The sequence below is a fragment of the Chamaea fasciata genome, unplaced genomic scaffold, assembly GCF_029207755.1.
Source record: "Chamaea fasciata isolate MVZ Bird 193981 ecotype frontalis unplaced genomic scaffold, bChaFas1.0.hap1 SCAF_3, whole genome shotgun sequence".
In the NCBI taxonomy this organism is placed as follows: domain Eukaryota; kingdom Metazoa; phylum Chordata; class Aves; order Passeriformes; family Sylviidae; genus Chamaea; species Chamaea fasciata.
The window spans coordinates 9,604,101-9,625,861 of record NW_027094088.1 but is presented as its reverse complement, the minus strand read 5'-3'; the positions used below and the strand labels follow the sequence as shown (position 1 = coordinate 9,625,861).

The 21,761-nt window shown below is 41.1% G+C and overlaps 1 protein-coding gene across 4 annotated transcripts in view; it reads left to right on the top strand.

The window, feature by feature from the left end:
• Positions 1 to 4,058: 4,058 nt before the first annotated feature.
• The window catches only part of VRK2 (VRK serine/threonine kinase 2), a 37,608-nt gene continuing 19,905 nt past the window's right edge, over positions 4,059 to 21,761 (top strand). For 2 of the 4 annotated variants that reach the window (XM_066177899.1, XM_066177898.1), the window contains exons 1-7: positions 4,703 to 4,865; positions 5,005 to 5,145; positions 13,982 to 14,037; positions 14,543 to 14,612; positions 14,970 to 15,057; positions 15,195 to 15,303; positions 16,528 to 16,620. In XM_066177899.1, coding sequence (XP_066033996.1) covers positions 5,010 to 5,145; positions 13,982 to 14,037; positions 14,543 to 14,612; positions 14,970 to 15,057; positions 15,195 to 15,303; positions 16,528 to 16,620 — 552 coding nt within the window. In that variant the 5' untranslated portion in view covers positions 4,703 to 4,865; positions 5,005 to 5,009. Of the gene's footprint in view, positions 4,077 to 4,702; positions 4,866 to 5,004; positions 5,146 to 13,981; positions 14,038 to 14,542; positions 14,613 to 14,969; positions 15,058 to 15,194; positions 15,304 to 16,527; positions 16,621 to 21,761 lie in introns of those variants that run through there. The other 2 variants (XM_066177897.1, XM_066177896.1) reach the window with 2 other exon arrangements.

The following is a 21,761-nucleotide window of genomic DNA, read 5'->3' as shown; positions in this document are numbered from 1 at the left end:
ATGAATACCGTGACAGATGAGTTTCCCTTCTTGAACAACTTCATGTGGATAATCTCAGAAATGGAAAGACTGGAGTGATTTATATGCACCTTTTCATCAGGTAACAGCCATGGCAAATGTGCCTCAAACCAAGCCATCCAGACTGCTCCACATGGATAAAATGAAACAAATATGAAATTATTCCTATAAGGTCAGGCAGTGGACGAACCAGGATTAGGATCCCAGGAATTACTCCCATAAGGGGAATCTTTCTGATCCCCTTCTCTGCTCCGAGCACTAGACAGTCTGCTCTCCCTGCAAATACAACCCATTCCCACAACACCAATAAACTTACATTACCTCTTCACACATTTCTGAAGGAAAATAAAAATGGATAAGAAAACACTTTTTCTTCAGTGCTCAGCAATAATTGCTTTCTAAAGGCATAAGCAATAAAACCTCTGACATCCAAGAGATTAGGAACACACCCAGGGTCTGACCATAGTGATAGGAACAGGGAGTAACATCTTATCCCAACAGCCATGAAAATCATGAAAGAGCAGCATTTTAAAATTAAAATAATTCCTCAGTGAGAAGAATCCTGACCCTGACTGGGCACATTCCGTAGCTCATTCAAAAGCCAGACATTCCTTCTTACCTGTTTCAGAGCTTTTGGTGCTTTTGTTGCCAGGAAGTTTGCCTTCCTTGCATTAATTTCCTGTTCTGGGGAGTTCAGGGTGTAGAACTGGCTGCACAATTCCATGGGATCGGTAGCAAGGTGAATGCTAAAGGAAAGTTAATTTCCAGAGGCTCAAGTGGCCCCTCTGGAACCATGGGAGTCATTCCTTCAGGCTACTTTACACTAAAGCAAATGTCACCTATTGCCACTGTCACTGTTCTTTAACAGCACTTATCAAATAATTTGTTTATTTCAAACGAAAGTTCCCAGATCTCCAACCTTTTGTATTTTCTTTAAAGAGAGGACTCATTTCTTACCCGCCTTTTACAAGTCTCTGCTGCTTTCCTCTGATCTGCTTAACATGTAAACACCTCTAATAGGTCGAACTTACTGTGAGATGCAAAACACGAGAACTGTCTGCATGAAAAGCCTTAATCAGTCACGAGTTTGGTAAATGATGTCTCTACGCCATCCATATTGAGTGTCCATTACTCCTGGACATAGCACATTAACCGACTCATTAGCTATTTCAAACCATATGGACTTAGGTTTGGGTGGGTTGCTCTGATAATATCCTGAGGTGAGCTTCCTAATTATTGTAATTACGTGATCTCAATCACGGGGCCAGCCACACAAAATAGAGTCAGGAGGCTCTGAAATGGGTGTCAGTGCACCCAGACAATGACAGAGCTGAGCAACACGGCCCCTGGATGTTGGAGCTCCCTGGATACTGCAAGAAGTAATTACTCCCAAAGTTCCGAGGAGCTGGCAGGGAGCGCGGCAACAATGGAGCGAGCACGGCAGGAGCACGGGATCTGCACAGATGCAGGGACACAAATAGATTTCTCAGCACAAACTGGGAAGCAGTCTGAAACTTGATGCCTTGTTGTCAATGCTCTTAATACCGAGATGTTACATCTCTGGAGTAAATTTAGCCATGATATTTTAAGCATCAGTGAGATCTGGAGTAGAGCAGGGGAATTGAATGCGGGAGTGCTAAAATGTCAGTGTTAAATACCACAAAAACATCACAATGCAATGGTGAGAGAAGCTACAAGTGCTCACCTACCGCAGGAAATTTAAGGGGCTTTGTGCATGTGACACTGCAAGATTTCATATAATTGACTGCAATCTTTTAGATTCAAGCTTAGGTTTGAGCAAGGAGCAGAAAAAAATTAAAATAAATGGAAGATGGACCAAATCTTTAATGTACAGTGCTTTAATACAGAAACAAATACAGCCTCAGGACAGGTTTGTTTTCTTATTAAACACTTAAAGAAAGCACTCACTTCCTGAGATTCTCACCACTCTTTAAATATAGCCCATGATAAACCAGCACAGCTGATTGTTACTCTCCAGAACATAAATGCTAGAAAGAGGTTGATACTGATAGGATTTGTACATTTTTACTTATTAGCACACCCACATTTCTCCTATTAGGATTTTTGGATTTGGCAGTAGTGGTAGCGGTATCACCTAGAAGGGAAATTGCTTCCGTCATAATTAGGCTTTCCTGAAAAAAACCAAACCCAAACAATAAAACCACCCCCACATCTGTAGTTATTATGGCCATTCATCCCCTTTATTACCTCTCCAAACTGCTAATTTGTAGCAACTGTGAAGAGGGCACTCAGGGGCTTTATTTAACCTGCCGAAACGAAGATCAGTTTTTGGGGAAGGTTGCTAATTGGTTGATGATAAAAAAGGAAAAAGAAAAAAGCCCCATCTCCAGTTCAGCCCAACTGAAAAAGATGATTTCTTAGTCCCACCCACAAAACACGAGAATGTGCTACTAACAGGGCTAAAGGCTCTAGAATCAAGTTCTAATCTGTTTAGAGCTTTTCTCAGGTAAAGCCTTTGGTCTTTATTAATTTTTAAAAGCAAGTATGTGTTAATTTTGTGTTTTGAAGTGTCTGAAACCAAACCATAAAAAATTTGCTGGTAACACACACCTTTTTGTGAGCCTACTAGTTATGGTTGTTTATTAATAAAGATCTGAATTCAAAGTATAAACTCAGTCTTCAGGAGTGGCCTGATATGTGCAGGAACTTTTCTTTTTAGTATTTTTTTTTAATACGAGTCATATGACTAGTTTCTATTACATTCCTGAGTCATTGTCTTTGAGGATTTTAACTTTTAATGACAAATAAAAGCTTGGAAATCTTTAACTTTGCATCTATTCTCTCATTTAAAAAAACCCACCAAAACAAAAAAAAAAACCCAAACAAAAAAAAACAACCGGCAAACAAAACAACCAAACAAACTCACAGGTATTTCTCATGACTTGTAGGATATATACCTTAAACCTTCTTATACTTCATGTTAACATTAAATTGTACAAGTTGTGATAAAGTTCTAAGTTATTAAGGATGGCTCACTGTTCCTCAGAACTCCATGAATTATTCATACTTACCTGTTTGGATTTTTTTTTTCCTCTGATCTGATTTGTTTCACTTTCTTATTCTTAAACTTTGTGGGCAGAGGAAAATCTTGGAAGCAGGAAGCCCTTTGTTAATGCTTTCATTTCAGTTTAATCATGAGGATACCTCTTTGCAACAGCAGAGCAAAAAAGTTTTCTCCTGAAACAGAGGCTTGTCCTCTGATTCCTAGGCAACTATTTCGAGGTAATTTTCTTCTGGTAAGATCCTTTACCCAGGCAACATATAACACTGATAATGGTAATGATTCCTTTGATGCTGAGCTGGGCATCTGTGGTTGTTTTTTTAAATAAACCAAGCAACCCCAACACCACCCTCCTACAGTCTGTTTTGACAATTGTTGCAGAGGGTAAAAACTCTACAAAATGCTTTATGGAAATTTTGAATTTGTTCCCTTTATGACTGAGCTTTCTGCTGGTGATTCTTCTGCTTCATATTTTTTCAGCAATGATAAAACCACAGAGCCTGCAAGATTGATGAAGCCAAAAGGGTTGTTACATAAAGGCTTAATTTACTGACGGCAATACAGGCTTTGCAGTCATAATCTGTGTTACTACTTTTAACTTTACTTGCAAATTATGTGGTTGCTGACGTTTTGGATTTTGATTGTTATTTTAAGAAAGACAGAAATTCTTAACAAAAAAAAAAAATAGGCTTAAACTTTTAAGTTTGATACTCCCTTTTCTGGAAAAAGACTTGTAGTCATGGTGTGGTGGTTCCTCACTGAGGTCTGCCTAGGTGGTGTGTACCTGAGCGAACCGACCCTATCGATAAAGCAAAGCTTGCACAAAACGGTGGGTTGTGATCAAAGCTATGTCCTGGGATCTTGGGGAATTGAAACTCTCACCTCACAATGTCCTTTACTGCCAATTTCTAAGGTGATGGGGCTGATCGACTCCTGAGTCAGCTGCATCTCTCCTCTGTCCCTGCCTGGAACCAGCCTGAAGTGGCCACTACCTCTTCCACTGTGCTGTTCTGGGGTGAGTACCTGTGTTTCTGGGTGGAAATTGTTACCCTTGACCTCTGCCAGGAAGACCCTGAGGGAAAACCGAAGTGGCCTGAGTGAGGCGTGGCACCATGACAGCTCCGTGACTTTGCTGCACCTCCCGAAAGTGTCTGCTGCACGCCAAATCCTGTGAGCGGAGATTTTCTTTTTTACGTTAGGCAGTAGTCTGACCTCCTACTTCTCTATGCACGAAATGATTTTTAAAAGTTCCTCCCTCGCGAAGCGCAGCCTCAGAAGCGGGAGAGAGGGAACACCTGGGGCTGAGGCAGCTTCGCGGACGCCATCTCCCCCCGCTCCTCCGTCCCTCACGATCTCCCCGCTCCTCTATTCCCCGTAATCTCCCTGCGCCTCCGCCTTCCTTCTCCCTGTCCCGGCAGCGAGGAGCCGGAGCGCCGGGCACACACACAGGCTCTCCAGGCGCCATGCCCCTGCCCAGCGCCCATGAGGGGAGGCGGCGGCGGCGCCTCGGGGCGGGGCGGGGGGAGGCGGGAAATGGCGCGCGCCCCGCCCCGCCGAGGGCTGCGAGGAGGCGGCTGAGGGAGTCCCTCGTCCCGGCCGGGGCTGTCCTGGCCCTGCCCCTGCCCCGATCCCCGCCCCGGGTTTCCCCGCCCCGGGTTTCCCCGCCCCGGGTTTCCCCGCCCGGGGTTTCTCCGCGGGAAGACGGCGTCCTTTCCCTCCTTTCTCCTCCTCCTGCTGCTGCGGAAGTGCCCGGCTGGGAAGTTTGCGGCCGGCGGCGTGGGGAGGCCGAGGGGGCTCTGTGGAGGTGGGTGAAGGGGAGCGGGCCGAGGGGCATCGCCTCCTGTCCCTGCTCCGTGCTGGTGGGCAGAGCACATCGAGGGATGTTGTACCTTCTGGCAGCAATTTTACAACACAGTTTCTCTTTCGTTTTCCACTCCTTCAAGGTACGATGCCGCCCAAAGGTCCCGGCAGAGGCAAGCTACCAGTCCCGCTCCCTAAAGACATGATCCTGAAAGACACCGAAGGAAAAACCTGGAGGCTGGGCAATCAGATCGGCCAGGGAGGATTTGGCCTGATCTATTTAGGTAAAATACTGCTGATAATTAAGAGGGTGACTTGCAAATTGCTTTGTAACTTCCTGAAATGGAAAAGGCAGTAGAAGTTTAAAAACCGCACTTTAAAAAGTGTGGTTTACATGCTGTTGGTGATCCTTGTTCAAGTGTGGTTTTCTGGGCTGTTGTTCCTGTTCCATTGCTGCTCACGATGCAGCCTGTTCTCCATGGCCTGTCCAGCTCATTTTGCTGGATCCTAGTGCATTTTTCTGTGGATCTTGAATGGGGCAATCAAGGTGCCGCTGGGTCAAAGACCACCAAAGAGCACTGCCAGGTGATGCTCTGCAAAGGAGAAGCGCTTTTTCTTAGCCAGGGTTTTGGCCTTATGCCAGCTTCATGCTCTGTAGCCCTCTTTCAGTTTCTGGTTGTTGGAAGTGTTGTTTTCTGGACAAGAGTAAATTAGTTTTCATCCAGGAAATGAAACAGTAAGTATACTTAGCTGTGTGCTGCCTCTGAATTCATGTATTTTCAGCAGAGGTGGAAATGGCGTTCTGTATTTGCTCTGGCCTAGTTAAGTTTCTGCGTTTCCTTCAGAAGAAGCTGTTGCATTTCAATAATTTTGTACTCTGAGAGGAGTGAATAGTTCTAAAAGGCAGTTCGTAAAGCATTCTGGGTCACTGCAGAGGATGTAATATATGTTACTGTTGCTGGTCCCTGTGAAAGGCAAATCCTATGTTCACGGCAATGTTATGAGGTTGAGTGGTTTGGTTTTTCTTTTTTTCATGGCAACATATAGAAACTATATGTCTATTTGGAACTAAGTAGAGCTTGTATGGAGCAGTGAGGAATCACCTAGAAGCAGTTTACTGCATAGTCCCTGAAGCCTAACATGACCTTTTAAAGTTACAGTAATATTTACTCTATTTGGAACAGTAAGGCGTGAAACTTAATAAGCGAGTCACTCCTATACACAAACCAGCTTCCTTCTATGCAGAAATCGGCTACACATACAGTAGCTGTACTTCCAAGTGATTCCTGTAGTGAAGTTTCTGGTTTGGTTTCCTCTGGAATTTCTGTAGTTCACACTATTCCTCACTGCTGTGCAGACAGAGCCAGTGGGAATGACAGGGATTTCAGCTAACAGAGGAGATACAGAAGCATCAAAGGGTAGGGCACTTGTTAGAGTATTTACCTTCCTTTTCCTTTTGGTGTATCTTACGACCTTATTGTAACCACCTTTGAAGCATTGGTTTGTTACATTTGAGAGACGCTGTGAGTTGCGCACATGACAGATGTTACTGTGAGAAGATACACCTTAGCATGAGCTTGGAAGTGAAGGTGTCTCTGGGTACAGCCATTCCAAGATAAAGGACAGGAAGATGGGAACCTGCAGAAGTCTCCCACAGACAGAAGGGTGTGAGGGAACTGGGGATGCAGTGCAGAAAGCAAGTTTGTAGTGGGTGTAGCTCTCCATGTGTAAGACCAGTAATGTTGTTTTCCTGAATCACTCAGAATTTAGCTCTGTTATTTCCTGCAACAGCCAAATCACACTGGACCTTGGGGGTGGCTTTGCACGTGGGATTGAGACAGTTCCATGCAGATTTGTGTTTTCTGCCTGATCACAGAGCCCACCAAGGTGGTTTCTTGAGGTGTTTGTTGCAGTTTGGCTCCCACTGAACTGAGGTGGAAAGCAGTCAGTGGATTAGAATGAGAATACAATCAGGGAATCTAGTTATTCCTATTCTGTGGTTTTTTTGTAGGTGACAGCATGGGTGAAGAAGTGCAGCTGCCACTTTTGTAATGGTATTTGTGTTCTTTTAATCCCTTCTTTCAGGAGGAGCAGTGAATGCTACCTGCAGCACTGAACTGAAGGCTCACTTCCCCTTGTAGCTCATCAATTAAAGAGAAAATGGACAATTATCCCTAAATATTGACACTGAAGCTTTCTCTTTTTTTGTCCACCTCTTGATCTCTGATGTGTTTATATCAAAGTATACCTCTCAGCAGCTTTCTGGGGCCTTGATGCTACAAAATTCAGTTGTCTTTGGGAACCAGGGGGAATGAAGTAGATGACAAACTTTTGTGATTAAGATACAGATGCTTGGGGACACGCCCTTTTCTCTGTGCTGTTCAGACCTGTTTATAGAACATCTAGAGCAAGGTGTGAGAAGACCACTAAGCTTCAGAGAGAAGCTCACCCTGAGAGAGCTGTGGAGAGGTGGGAGACAGGAGGTTCGATTGCCTGCCAGGTATGAAGAGCACAGCCCTTTCATGAAAGTAAAGGTTAACTTTGCCAGCTATATCTTTTAATAAGTATTTTTACAGTGGCAGTGTAAAGATTTTGATGTGGTTGTTATAGCTTAATTTCCCATTAAGGGTATTCCATACTCCATTAATCTATAACAACGTTCTTGAGAAATTTTACGGTATCTCTGCAAAATGTATTTACTAGGGGTGCATTTTGGGGAAGAAGGTTCTGTTCACTAAATCGAAGCTGCTGAAAGCCATTTACTGACCCTGAGTCCTAGGATGCAAATGTGGGGCTTCAGAACTTCTAATTGTGTGCATGAAAGTTACCACTGTCTTCAGGTTCTGCCCTGCCTCACAAATGCTTTCCCTTGTTTTCTGATTATTCTTACTCTTTCCAATCTGTTCTAAATGTTTGTGTTGCTGGTACTGATTTGCTCTCAGGGACCTCAGGTGGAGCTGTTATCCCTTTGATAAGGGGAGCAGCATGAAGAGCACCTGTGGAAGGCTGTGGCAGTGGTGGTCTCACAACTGGTTTGTAGTAGCCCTGTGGAGAGCAGTGGAAAAGGAACTGAGAGCTGAAGAGCCTTACATTCTCTCATTTATCTCTCTGATCACAGCCAGTAATTAACACCAATCTTTATATAAATCATTCTCTAGTCCTGCTGCAAGCACTCTATTAATGCACAATTTGGGCTGAACATTTAAATGCAGAAAGGTCACACAATGTTTTGTTGAGATTCCTCTGTCACAGTGAAACCAGCTGCATACAGCACTATCTACTTGCAGGCTTCTTTTTCATGGAAAGGGATGGTTCTGAAAAATATAAGTATTTTTTAAAATCTATGTAAAAATGTTTGTTAGGTGGTGTCTTTTATGATAGCACTTACTACATTGTAAATATGTTTTGATTTTATGAAGCTGAGGAAAATAAGTATTGATAAAGTCATCATTGAATTGTGCCCAGCTTGGAGATCAGTATACCCAGTGCACTATCCTTTCCTTTTGAGGTTTTTTCCTCACATTTTCAAGGAAGAGGGAAGGAATTTCTTCCTAAGCAGTAAACAGTGATCAAATGGATGGATATTGTCTTTTAGTACTAGCAGTAAAGTGAGCCCTGCTCACTTGGTGGAGGTAAGGAAGAGGTCTGGTGTGGCCTGTTCTTTTAAGCTTGGGTCATAGTGCAATCTCACAGCTGCTATTTCACATCTCAGGCTGAGGTGTGAAAGAGAATTTGTTTCTGTTTCAGACTAATTTCCATGGATAATTTGTATAGTTGTGAGCAGGGGTGTACCTGTGTCAGGGAAGAGAAGCATGGATGGAAACATACTTGGTCCTATTGTTCATTCCTTGGTTTTCTTGGGATGCTGCTTTAGCAATTGCTCCTGAGAAACAAAGTCCTTCAGCAGTTGCCTAAATTAAAATAATGCAGCAAATGAATTAAAATGCAGTAAAATGATACCAAAAGATAAATTCAGCATGATTTTTATTAGCTCGATGGAAAGGAGAATCTTAAGAGCAAAGCCAGGTAATTAAAAGCACTAGCAGGTAAATCAAGTTAGAGATGGATTTTTCTCAACTTCAAGATGTTAAAATACGTTGTACCTGCAGACGTGAACCTTAGTGTGAAAATAAATTTGTTAGTAGACAAACACCACTTCAGGAAGGGTCTTTTTGCCTAGTTACTAATATTGAACTGTACAAATAGTGATACTGCAAGCACCCTATTTGTAGACAAACTAATCATAAATTTAGCATGATTTTGCTACTCAAAGGTTACTTAGGGCTGACTACATGGTACAGGACCTGTACCATTTGTCAAAGAGAAAATACTCCCTATTTTTACTAGTTCTTGCTAATGAGTGCATTCCTCTGGAATCTTCCCCCCTTTTCTTTTCTTTTCTTTTTCTTTTTTGGTCCTCTGTAAGCTGAAAGCCTTAACTAGAAAAGTGTAATGAATTTTTGCACAGTAGTCTAAAGCCTGCAGAGATCATTACTGTTACACTGTAGCGTTCTGCCACATCATGTGTTGGGGATTCTTCTTCCATATGCTGAGTAATGCTGGGAGGTCAGGAGAACAGTTTTGATTGATTGAATTTATTTATTATTTGCTTCCAGTGGGGGGTGTAGGAGGAGCTTTGGAGGACAGCTAAGGTACCTGTTGCCTCACCGAGGGCACTCCTTCAGTTGTCTTTGGCACCTGTACCCTACTGAAACTGGCATTCTATGTTCTGAGTGGGCACCATGTCAGACCAGCAGATGGGCTGCAGCTGAATCTCGCCAGAAAGCAGTTTGTGCATCAAGTTTTTAAATATTAGAGGCCTGGGCTCCCATCAGAGAGTGCTGTAAGAGCAGGCCATGCAAGGCTTTTCTGCCTGGGGTTAAAGTATGTGTCATCCCTATTCCAGCTTGGAGTAATTAACTTTGAAAGTCAAACCATTGGCTTCCATTTCTGTGGGATACAAAAACTGGTGAGTCAAGATTAAGGTTTCACAGAAAGACAAGTAAGAAATGTAGTGAAATTTCCTACCACTTCTGATGCTCTTAACTTGGAGGCATTTGGAGTTACTGCAAAACAGCTGAGCAGCTGAACACTATTTTGTCCCAAAATCAGTTTAGTTTGATCTTGTGGAGGATGGGTCTTATGGAGGGTTATGTATCTGTCATCTGTATAAAACCCCTCTACATTCTTAAAGCTACCTGAAATAAGAATCTAGAATAAAACCTGGTCAACAATGCTGCTCAGCAAAGAGTCTGTCCAGGAAATTATGCTGCATCTATAAAGTAACAGAGAAGTAGATATTCCTTAGGCTGCATTAAAAGTGGGGTGTAAACACCCTTCAAACATTGAATGTTTCAGTTTTAGGGAAATATTGGATACTGCAGTGTCAGGGAGAGGGAGGTTATGTGCTTTGTTTGCCTTTAAACATTTGCCCTAGCACCTTCTCTAAGTAGAAAATAGTTGAAGTTGTGTTTAATAGCAAGTGCTACTTTTTATTTACTTGTGCATGTTTTGTTTTTAGTAATTGTATTGCTGCAACTTGGATCCTTTTTTTATTGTTAGATGCTCTGAGAAACACTCCTTCCTTGCTTTTACCCATTGAATTTAACAGCTCTTGGCTTGACTGAAACAGTCAGAACTTTTCCAGCTTTTTTTATGGGTAGCCTGTAACTTCAAAAATGTGATATTTTTGAGATTAGTTTTGATTTCTGCACAAACTAAGCTGATATGTCACTCCTCAGGATTAGCTAATGAATAGAACAAAGCAAAAATAAAATAGTAGCAACTAAAGAACTGAAAATACTTCTATTCATGTTTCCCAAACAAGCATATCCTCAAAATATCCAGCAGTGGCAAAGACACCAGCTGTGGACAGGAGCAGGGCTGCTTTTCCAACCTGCCAAATCAATGCTGTTTTCTTTTCCACTGCGTAAACTTTGTCAACAAAAGTGGTTCTGTGAGAGCCGTTGAAAATATTTCACCATATTCCAAATGTGGCTGCCACAAATTAACTGCTAAAACTACAAAAAACACATTTGAACTGGCAAAGGGAATTGGCACATACCTCTGTCAGGCTGCAATTGTGCTGTGTGGTTGTAGGAAATGGCAATTCAGCCACAAACACCCTTTTGTCACCGTAGCTTGTTAACATTGAGAGAGTGCCATTAATTAAGGATGTGGCACTCAGCAACAAAAAGGATGAAATTCATGGTTAAAGTGGATGATAAGGCCGTAACTGCTGTGCTGGGTGAAACCAGAGAATCCTGGACATGAGTTAATTCCAGGTGAGATTTTTGTGCAGGCAGAGCAGTTGGAAATTATGGCTAGGATGTGAATCTTCCTGCACTGCTTTATTTCAGAGGGCAGTTTAAAGCTGCATGCTCCTCACTGGTGTGGTAACTATGACTGTGGGATGAAGGGGAGGAAGGGAAAGGAGAGCTGTGCCCTTTGCCCTCTGCAAATGTGTTGTGAGGGCATCCTCTTGGCATGAGGCGAAAACAGGCACAGCCTCCTTCACAGCCACGTCCTGCACCAGTGCTCCCAGTTATGCAGACAATGGTTTGGGTTGTGTGCCTGCATCAACAACCCCCCCCCCTCCCCAAATGTCAGGGGTTATGAATCTCTAGTTGATAAAAGCAGCATAAGCTGGGAACTTGTACATTTGTTATGCTATTTTAAGGGTTTTTTTGCAAACATAATCTCACCATATAGTGCTCCTGGTACCCTCTGTGAATACTTATCTGCCATCAGAGACCTCCTGCCTATCAGCACTGCTCTCCTGCAGAGTCTCTGCTCACTGTCCTGCAGTCTAGCATTTAACTGATTGTAATATTATAAATAGCCATGTGCTACCACACAGAACGAGGCTAGCACATGGCTAATTACGAGTATACAGTAATTAACTATGAGCTAAACTCGCAGGAGAGTATGTGGTGGTGGTCTATGAGGTATGTAATCAGACTGTTTGTTAAACCTTGGGAGCCTTTCCAGTCTGTTAAGTAACTATACATAGTAATGAGACAATTTTTTAAAAAATCCTTTATGTTTATTTATGGACAATAAAATAGTCTGTCTTTTTTCTGAGCTGCTGGTTGAGATCTGAATGGGTAATTAAAGTGATGTAACAAAAGGTACACATACAACTTCTGCTTATCTGTATGGATGAGACTGATTGTCCCAGCATAATCTGTGTAAGAAGTTTATTGTTATTCATGTATGTGCAGAAAAAATAATACCTTTTCTCCTTTAGTACATTTGAATGCAACTCATTTTGTGGGGCACCTGTTTCAGTACCTTGTTGAGCTTTGACTTTTCTCCCTTTTCACTTTGTAACCATTGCCAGTTTTGTTTGGGTTTATTTTCCTTCAGGATGTGCTTTCAGTATGACTCCAAATGCATCCAAGCCAGCACAGTGTAAGAACCATGGGGGTGAAGCCCTTTTGCTGGGCTACCTCCTGTTAATTGCTCTTCTTCATTACCCTGACAGCTGTTACTCTGTTCCAGATTACCATGAATGAGGCCTCTCTTTATAAAATGTCAAGAAGTCTACAGGGAAGTTAGATCAGCCTCTTTCAGATACATTTAAATTTCATACTTCCCTACACCTATCAAACCTCTGTTAAGTAACTTGGTATTGAACTGGTATTTTCTTATCCGGAGGTTCTTTTCTGATCTGTGCCGGTGAAGGGAGCACATCAAATTCTCTTTGGGTAATGTGATGTTGTTGAATGCAGTGAAAACAAATGAGACGTGCTCCTTTTACTAATGTCTTCTATTAACACATATTCTATATGTGACAGAGAAAAATAAAAGACATAATGCTGTAATTCCAGCTTCAGTACAATATAGTAAGAACAAAGTGTACCAAAATTTCCCTTCTAGTAGATTTAATGTGTGTTCTGAATGTGACTGTTAGTTGTGTGAGTCTATGGATAGTTCACACCTTCCAGAGCTACTGTTTTAATATTTTCATTTTATTTTAATGGGTTGTTAGCACAGCAGCATTCACATGGGGAAGTGTCAGTGGAGAACCTATGGGTGTTTGGGATGTGTACAATGCCAGATTCAACCCAGATGCTGAATAGAATTGAAGGAAAATGGCAGCTGAAGGAGTCTGTTCATTGTAAAAGTATTTTTATGCCCTGACCATCAAACAAAAGTAAGCTTGGATGGTTTGATTAGATCCAAGTTTACTTGATTTGTATTATGCGGATAAAAGGGGTCTATTTTTGTGCATGCTCACGGTTGAAGTGTTTCACACCTGGACTGTTGTTGGTATTTGATCATTATCAGAAGTTTGAAGGGGACACTTATTTTCTAGGAACTGTATTCCTTTTACCTTTTTCAGTGATGATTCTAAAAGATGATTTAGTCTCATTAAATTTTAATCCCAGTGTAAGCTCCATGTAGCTTCAGTAGTATCAGAGAGAGCTGATAGTTCTGTCAGGGTCAGAAGAAAATAGGATTGCATTGTCTGTGCTCAGAGGTTCTGTCTCCTGGGCTGTAATTGGCACATGTGGTCAATTATTGTTTTGAAATCTCTACTTGCACTGAGAGGCACAATCCCTCCGCTCCCCTTTAGGCAGGTGGTGGCTGTGCTATCCCTAACTTGGGCCAGTGTCTAAATAATGCCAGAATAGAAATCAGGGTTCTAGGGCCGAATTAATTTGTGATAGAGGAAAGCAGACAATCCTGTCTAGAGGCATAATGTAGGTCAGAACTTTTAAGTGGTGTCTTTGTCACGACAGTAGATTGACAGCAACCAAATACAGTGGTTTTCCAATTGGCTGGAATGACTTAGACAGTCTGTCCTAATGGAATAGCTCATTGTGGTGCAAATGTGCACTGAGGACATCCTGCTTACTCCATAATTAACATCCAGGGGAGACTTCTGAAAACATGGCTTAAAATTGCTTCTCTACTTGTTGATTAAAACTTCTGTGTGTGTGTTTGTTTTGTATTTCTTTGAACTTGGCAGAGCTCTGACCTTTGAAAGCAGGAATTCAGAGTATCTTTCATAGTGTATTTTTGGTTGCCTGACTCAGTGTGTTAGCAGAGTCTTTATTTGCTATTACATTTCGTTGCATACAGCTTGATCTCCATCTCTTTGTTCCTTTGCAGCATCCCCTCAAACTGAGGTTCCTGTAGAAGATGATGCAGTACATGTCATTAAAGTGGTAATGTGTAGATCTCATTTCTAAATTATTAACTTGCATGCGGTCCTTTCTCTTAATTATCTATCCTTATTTTCAGCATTGGATCTCTATTGCATGCTCGTGGCTTTTGGTGCTTTGGGTTTTTTATATCCTTTCCCTGCTTGGGGATATATTTGGCATTTCCACGACACACAGCATTTCCTTGACTTGATTTTTTTCCTTGATTACAGCTCCTCAACAGTTTAGTAAGGAGAGTTAGACTATGATCTCTAACACACCTGATCTCCAGTATTTCTGAAAATAGTGACTTAAATAATATTTGAAAGAATCTGTGTTGTTTATGAAAGTGCATTGCCAAACAACATATCTTTTTAGCTACTTAAAATTAAATTTCAGGTGACATAGAATCTGGGAGATGGGAGAAAAAAGGGGTTTCATTCCCTTGGTATTTCTTATATGCTTTTCTTAAGAAACTGTTGTCTTTCTAATGCCTTTTATGATACCAAGTTTATTTGTTTCTCAACAGGAATATCTTGAAAATGGCCCCTTGTTTTCTGAGCTGAAGTTTTACCAGAGGGCTGCAAAACAAGAGCATAGTAAGTAACAATGTCTCAGCTCTGACTCAGGCAGATGTTAGGATGAGTTTGGGTTTAACTACTTCTGTTTAGAGCTGTTGCTTTAGAGCTTGAAAGCCAGCTCATTCCATATACCCTGAACCAGTGCCAGTTGGTGCTGTGGTGATTTTGGATTGCTGTAGGTTTTGTTACTTGGGTGTCGTCCTTCTCCTTTCTGGTCAGAAGGGAAAACAGAAGCCAACCAGCTGGAACAGGGCCACACTTATTATGTGCACACCAAGGAATGGACTCCAGAGGCGGGCCAGCCCTAGACAGGGAAAACACCGCAAGCCTGGAGTTCTCAGCTGCCTTTAACCCGATGTTATGTTCTTATTACAGTAAGAAAATGGATGAATCTCAAAAAAATAAGATGTTTAGGAATTCCAGTGTTTTGGGGATCAGGCCTGGCTGAGTACAAGGGAAAAAGGTAATGAGATAAATGGTAATTAAGCCTCAATTTGACTGATTACCCATTTTCAAAAATGGAGATTTTGTCCTTTCAATCTGACACAAACTTTCAGTCACATCTTAAAGGATTCCTCCCTTTTCCACATTCCCTGTTAGCTACAGGTTCATGGTCATGGAGAGACTGGGGCAAGACCTTCAAAGAATCTTTGAAGAGTGTGGAAGCAGGTTTAAGAAGGAGATTGTTCTGCAACTTGGGGCACGAATGGTAAGCACAGAGAGAGAGAGAGAGAGAGAGAGAGAGGAAATTGCTGTGTCTCAAATTTGCTGAGTTTCAACTAGAAAATTATCTTGCTAATACAGTTTCTTTTGGTGGCTGCTGAGTTTAGAATTAAATGTGTAAATGCTATGTATTTTTTTATTTCTCTGGGTTTTTTTAGAAAAAAAAAGGAATTCATTAGAAAATCAAGATTCCCCTACAGACTGAAATTTGGTCAAACCGATTTTTTTTCTAATAAGTTAAAACACAGACCACCCACTTCAACCTGTGTGTCTAGACTGAGATATGTAAGCCTATTCTCATGTTTCAACATGTATTGATTTTTTTTTCCAGTGTCTGAAGGGTATTGTATCAGACATCCATATTTGTCAAAGTTCACAATTGCATGCCTGAATGCCAAATTTTCAGTGTGTTTGCTGAACATGCTGATCATACAGGCCAGGATTTGGCCAGTCCGCAAATACCAGTTTTGTTTTCAAATAGGTGTAGACTGGCACCTTCCAAGAGAAAGTTACCTATGTGCTCCTTTGTAACATGATTTGTGTTGTGAAATACTGTTATTGCTAAGCAGAGGCAGGTAGAAAATGGAATAGAGGCGATGGTCTTAAGTTAGAGAAGAGGAGCTCTTAGACTGGATGCATCCATAGCATCCCTTTAACCTAAATAATAACATTTTTTAAAAAAGTTTAAGGGCTTTTGTAGTCACATAGCTGATAAACTTGTACTGCTCTTTGTGTTTTCCAAAAGTCAAAATTGGGTTGTCCTTTGTATGAGTTGCCAAGTGCAAATGTGATTTTTAATAATAATTAGTTATTGTGCCTCAGTGTGGATGTGTTGATGCAGGGGGCTTTGACATGAAATGCTGGTCTTGTAATAACTGGCAGGATCACATTTATGCCAAACCTTTAGAACTGATGGAATATGATCTTTCTAAGAGCTTGGTGTTCTCAGCATCTCCTCTGGTGTTTATAAAGTACTGGTTTCATTCTTGTTCTGTGATTTAGAAGCTGCTACTCAGGTGGTTACACAGGGCTATCTCATGCAATGTATGGCTTGTTTATGCTTTGCCACCATTAGTCCAAGCCAAATTTGTCAGCTCAGTCTGTGTAACCCTTGGTTCCCCTGTCTAAGTGAGAAATATTTGGTGGCAGGGTTAGGGGCAGAGTGGAGAAGATGATGATGTTCTCTCCTCTGTTCTAAACTCTTTCCTAGTTGGATACTTTGGAATACATACATGAAAATGAGTATGTCCATGGGGACATTAAAGCAGCAAATCTTCTTCTGGGCTACAGGAACCCACACGAGGTGAGCAGGTTTATTTATCTACACTTTTACTCTGCTGTGTTCATAACCATTGAAGTTTTAAGTTTTGCAAATGTTCTGCTTTCACGATTCACATATTAAAAGGAGTTTATGCATGAACATTCACATCCCCTCACAACAGATCTGAGAGTGGCTCTGTGGAGCTTGAGGGCTGAGAAAGAAGCAGGACAAAGCTGTGCTTTGTTCCCTCTGTGTTCTGCTGGCTGGGATACTGCTATGGATGGGTAAACTAATGAAGGGGATAAATTATAGGACCTAATTGCTGCTCTAGGTTATACCAATTAAAGAATATTAGTAGAGATTAAGGATGTGGCCTGTTGTACTTTCATTCTTGGAAGTTCTAGATTTCTAATATTGCCATGAATTGTTTCCATGCCCCAACTCTCCTGTCCTGCTCACTGTAGTGGATAGAGCAGGTAAGTAGAATTAAAGTTGCTGTTCTCTAACACTCTAAAGCCAGCCTGGAAATGGAAGTCTTTGGGTGAAATGTTTTAAAACAAATCTTTTGGTCCTGTCATATTCCATGTGCTCTTCTGATGTCTTTTTTAAATTTCTTCAGGTAATAAAATCTAAGTATGCTTTTTTAATTGGAAAAAAATGTTCAGGGGAAAAAGGACTCTTCAACTTCACTTAAATATAATTAGCTGTAGGCAATACTTCTTTCAATTTTGGTTCCTCTGCTGCCATGGGAAAGAAACAGATCTTGCAAAGCAGCTCACTGCCATTGGAGGTGAACCATTCGAGTTTATCTGCTCTCTTTAAAAGCTTCAAGTTAAATGGCTGAGTCAAATTTAACTTGTCAGCTTTTTGAAAGACATCATTTGCAAAGCAGCATGGCTGTTTAAGACAACCCAGGGTTTATACAGTGGGAGCAGCCAGTGCATAATGACAGTTTATGGTGGGTGTTCTGCTGAATCCAGAGGAGGAGGCTCTTTAGAGCCAGAATGATCTGCAACCATTAGCATAACTCAAATGACTTTTCTTTTCTTTTGGCTATTGTGGTTTTTTATGACAGCAAGAAATGCTGCTGTTTTTCACTTTGCAATCACTTTGGAAGTGTCCACTTACAGTAATCATAAAATGTTAAGGCTTGGAGCTGACTTGGAACTGGGCAGATTGCTGGCTGATTTTCTGATTTTTTTCGTGTGTTGTTTGTGTGAAGATTGTGCTGTACTTGTAATTTGCTTTAATGATAGTAAATTCAGTGACAGGTTAAAAATAAGGTACTTGTGGGTTACTGGACAGAAGTTTAGGGTTTATTAAATAAAAAAAATCAGTAGATGCTCCAGTTTGAGTAGCTCCTAACTCAGCATGTACAAAGTATTTGTCACTGGTGGGAGATTTGCTGTAGAATTTTGTTTCAGCAAAATTTCTCTTCCACTGAAATTATTCTATAAAACATTTTAAAATGTCCCCATTCTAGTTCAGAAGTGCTAATGGGGGAGAATTTCTAGTATTTGCTTGCATTTCTATGGTATGAATTAAACTTTCCTTGCTGTGTGCGTGAAGTGTTTGTGCCGCCTTTCTCTCTCTGCCAACACAGTGAGTAACCCGATTGCCTTGGTCTTGGTTGTTTGGTTTTTTTAAAAGGTGAAATGATCAACCTAATCTCATAAATAGGGAGTGAGAGCATCTAGCCTCTGGCAAACTTCAGCTCAGGAATAACAAGCCCAGGGGCTTCTGTAGCTCCAGTGGGAGTTGGCATAATAAAACTGCCTGACCTAACAAATTCTGTGATGAGGTTTTTCAAGAATTTAATGCCAGTGGGTTCTTTCTCTTTAGGGTCTAGGATTTTAAGAGAAAATAAATTGTAAGTATTCTAGAACTAAAAAAAATTGATTTTAGAAGAAACCAAAACTCATCTCTTAAAAATAATATATATCTCTATCCAAAACATAATTCCATACTCTGTTTTGGTAAAGAGAGATAAGTCTCTGTTTGAAGAAGCAGGTGTACCTTTATACTAAACTTTATCATTTTTTGCAACTGCAGAAAGTCAGGGACAAATTTGCATGTAAGAATACACATCAACAGTAACTAAATGACAGAAAAAATGGAATTTTCCTGTGTTAGACTTCCTGCTGCTGGTCTCTCTCTCTTCTGTAAATTAACCTGGTGAATTTACACCATAGCCAATAAATATGAGTCCCCTTTCTGAAAGGGTGTGTGAAATCCATACTGCTATCCCCTACTTTGTGTGGCACGGCAGAGAAACAAATAAAGTAAAGGTGCTGTCACTGTGTGACCTCCAAATGATGGTTAGAAATGGGGAGAGGCTCCCAATCGAGTGACCTCAAAGAGCTGCAGATGTGCTCAGCAGGAGGCAGCGAGGCCATTCCCTGAGTTACAGGTCACAGGATCAATTCTGCAGTCAATGGCTCTGAGCACGGACCTGCACAGGGACTGACAAAGCAGCAGTGATGGACTGAGGGGAGTGCACAGCCCATGAATCTCACAGAGGCCTCAAAGGAAACTTCAAGTGATCAGACCTATAAATTACAGGTGAAGCACATTCTCGGGGCTGTGGAGAGTTAACGATAATTTGGTGCATGGTCCTAACTGTTTGTATGGTAAAGCAGAACAAGCAGCATTGATAGAGACCCTGAAAGAAATTCAAATCCATTCGTCTTATTTAAATGGTGATACTATTAAGAGAGACGAACATGGTCACCAGACAAGAGCTTAAAATCTGCATTTTAAATAAATAAGGTTTGGAAGCGCACCTCTTGCAGACTACCTTGTAGTGTTTTTTCCCCATGGATTTTATGGGCAGGCATGTTGCAGTGTTGCAGACTCAAGTCTGTTTGGGTTTAAAAGCTGTAAATTTTGATAACATTTACACCTCAGTCCTGATTTTAAGTGTTTCTTAGACAAGACAGTTACATTATAGAACTCTGACTTGATTCTCAGTAGAATATAAAATTGTTTCAGAAGATACAGAAATCATACATTGATCTTATGGGAAAAAGTTGCATGAAAGCAATTCTGACTTCAAGCTGTTTTTCATTGTGAGGTGAATCATTGTTATTCCTGCTTTTTAGCCCACTGGGACAGACTTGATAAAGTTCCGATGAATTGAGAAAAATTCAAATCTTTTCTGTTCTCCTTCAGGGCAGAGATACCCTGTGCCCGTTCCCCTCTCTCTGTTGGTAACCTGCTTTCCTTCTTTCTTGGCATTTGTTTGTGAAAGATGTCCTTTCTGTCCTAATCACAAACTTCTCACTTCCTGTCCCAAAATCGGCCTCAGTCTGCCTTTACCCTTTTTGTAGTCCAGTGTCCAGCTGAACCTGACAGCACTCTGGCCATTAACAACCAATCTGCCTCTTGTTAGTAGGTATCTACTTAATTATTTACAGGCATGATGTAAACCTAGGAGTGGAAACACAGGGAAGATCACTGTACTGTCATCCTTCCAGCAATAAATCTCCTGCTCTGTCCTTCAAGATAAAGGGAATACCACAAGAATCCAAAGGGCCAGGCTAATAACCACTCAGCTCAGTGCAATTAAATATCATCACGTGTACAAGTTGTAAGAATTGTGTATGTTTAGCAGATATTTAGCGCTTCAGACAAAAAGCACTGTGAGGGAGTCGTGCACAGAAAGGGCAGAGGATGGCTGAAACTGTGGCTGGCTGCTTGTGCTCACAAATAATTATTTGTGCCTGTGATAATTCACATGACCAAGATGGGCACATTTACGTGTGCATGAAATTAAAGGTGAAGACTTTAGAAATCTGGCTCATGGTTTGTAACAAAAAGCTAATGATAATAGACCATGCTAAGCACTGCAGAGCCTGGTGTAGACTGGGATGTGTAAAGGAGAGAAACCTGAACAAAAGCAAGAGTTAAAATAAGTAAGTGAGGGGGAAGAAGTGTACAGTGTACCACAGCTAAACCCAGCTGTTCTGGGCTTTTTTCCCTGCTGTACCTTCATCATCCATGATACCCTTTCTTATTCCAGTGTCTTACTTGTCTTTATTGCTCTGCTCTGTTTTGTTCTTTATTTTGTTCTTATTTGGTTTTTTTGTTCCCAAAATAAGAATGCAGATAGAAAATATTTGTTATTGAAACACACACTATAACTCCCTTAAGTTTTCTCAGTATTCTTTAATAGTCATCTGCTTTTCCCCTTCCCTATACCCTTAAAAAATCCACAACAACTATAAACTCTAAATGAGCTACCTCTACCACGTTCTGAGTAAATTTGGAAGGGCACGCAGTATTACATTTTCAAAAAGTGACAACTAGCTATAAAGAACTATATATCTTTTTAATGATGAAAGGGTTATAATGAGAATTGATGAAATGAAATTGATGGTAATTTAAAATAACACAGTCATTCTGATAATGGTTGTGGCAAGGTTGTAACAGTGCCTTGCTGGTTTTGTACAAGCTGAAGGGGATTGATTTTTTGTTGGTGGCCAAGAGGCTTTACCTTGAGAGGCTGCCATGTTTGTGGAAAAAATCTGATGTGAAAATTATGGAAGTGATAAATGGCCCAGCTAGAAACAAGCTGAACTGGTAAACTCGTGGCCAACTTTTGAGGAGAATTGCTGTGATCAGATGTCAGGTTCACCCTGCATATGAGTGACTTTAAGAAGCAGTTTCTTCTTTATTTTCAGGTCTTTCTATCATCAGTCAGTGCAGGATAACTTAAAAGTTACTTTTCACTTCTAGGGGGTTTTCAGTATAAAATGAAGACTGCTCTGCTGATACAGCTACTGAAGATATTTTAAGCAAATCCGTTGGTTACAAATATGCTGCATTAATGGAGCTGCCTTAAAAATAAAAAAGTATGAAGTTACTGGGCTAGGATAAGTGGGACATTTTTTACATACTTCAAGTTTGACTAGTAAATATTTGTGGCTGCTTTCTGGATGGCCTGTTGTTGGTATAGTTTCAAAGATCACTAAGGCTGGTCACATGCGAGTCTCTTATCACATAAGCTGGCATGCCCAGCCCAAACCAGGGAGCTGCCAGAGGTGCTGTAGGTGTGTTTTCTTTCCTAACGGTTGAAATCTTATTTTAATATAAGGCATAGCCTTCATTTTTAAAGGTATTTTATCTTCTTGTCCATGTCAGAAACCTGTAGTCAAGCAAAATCCAAAGCATACCACTGAGTC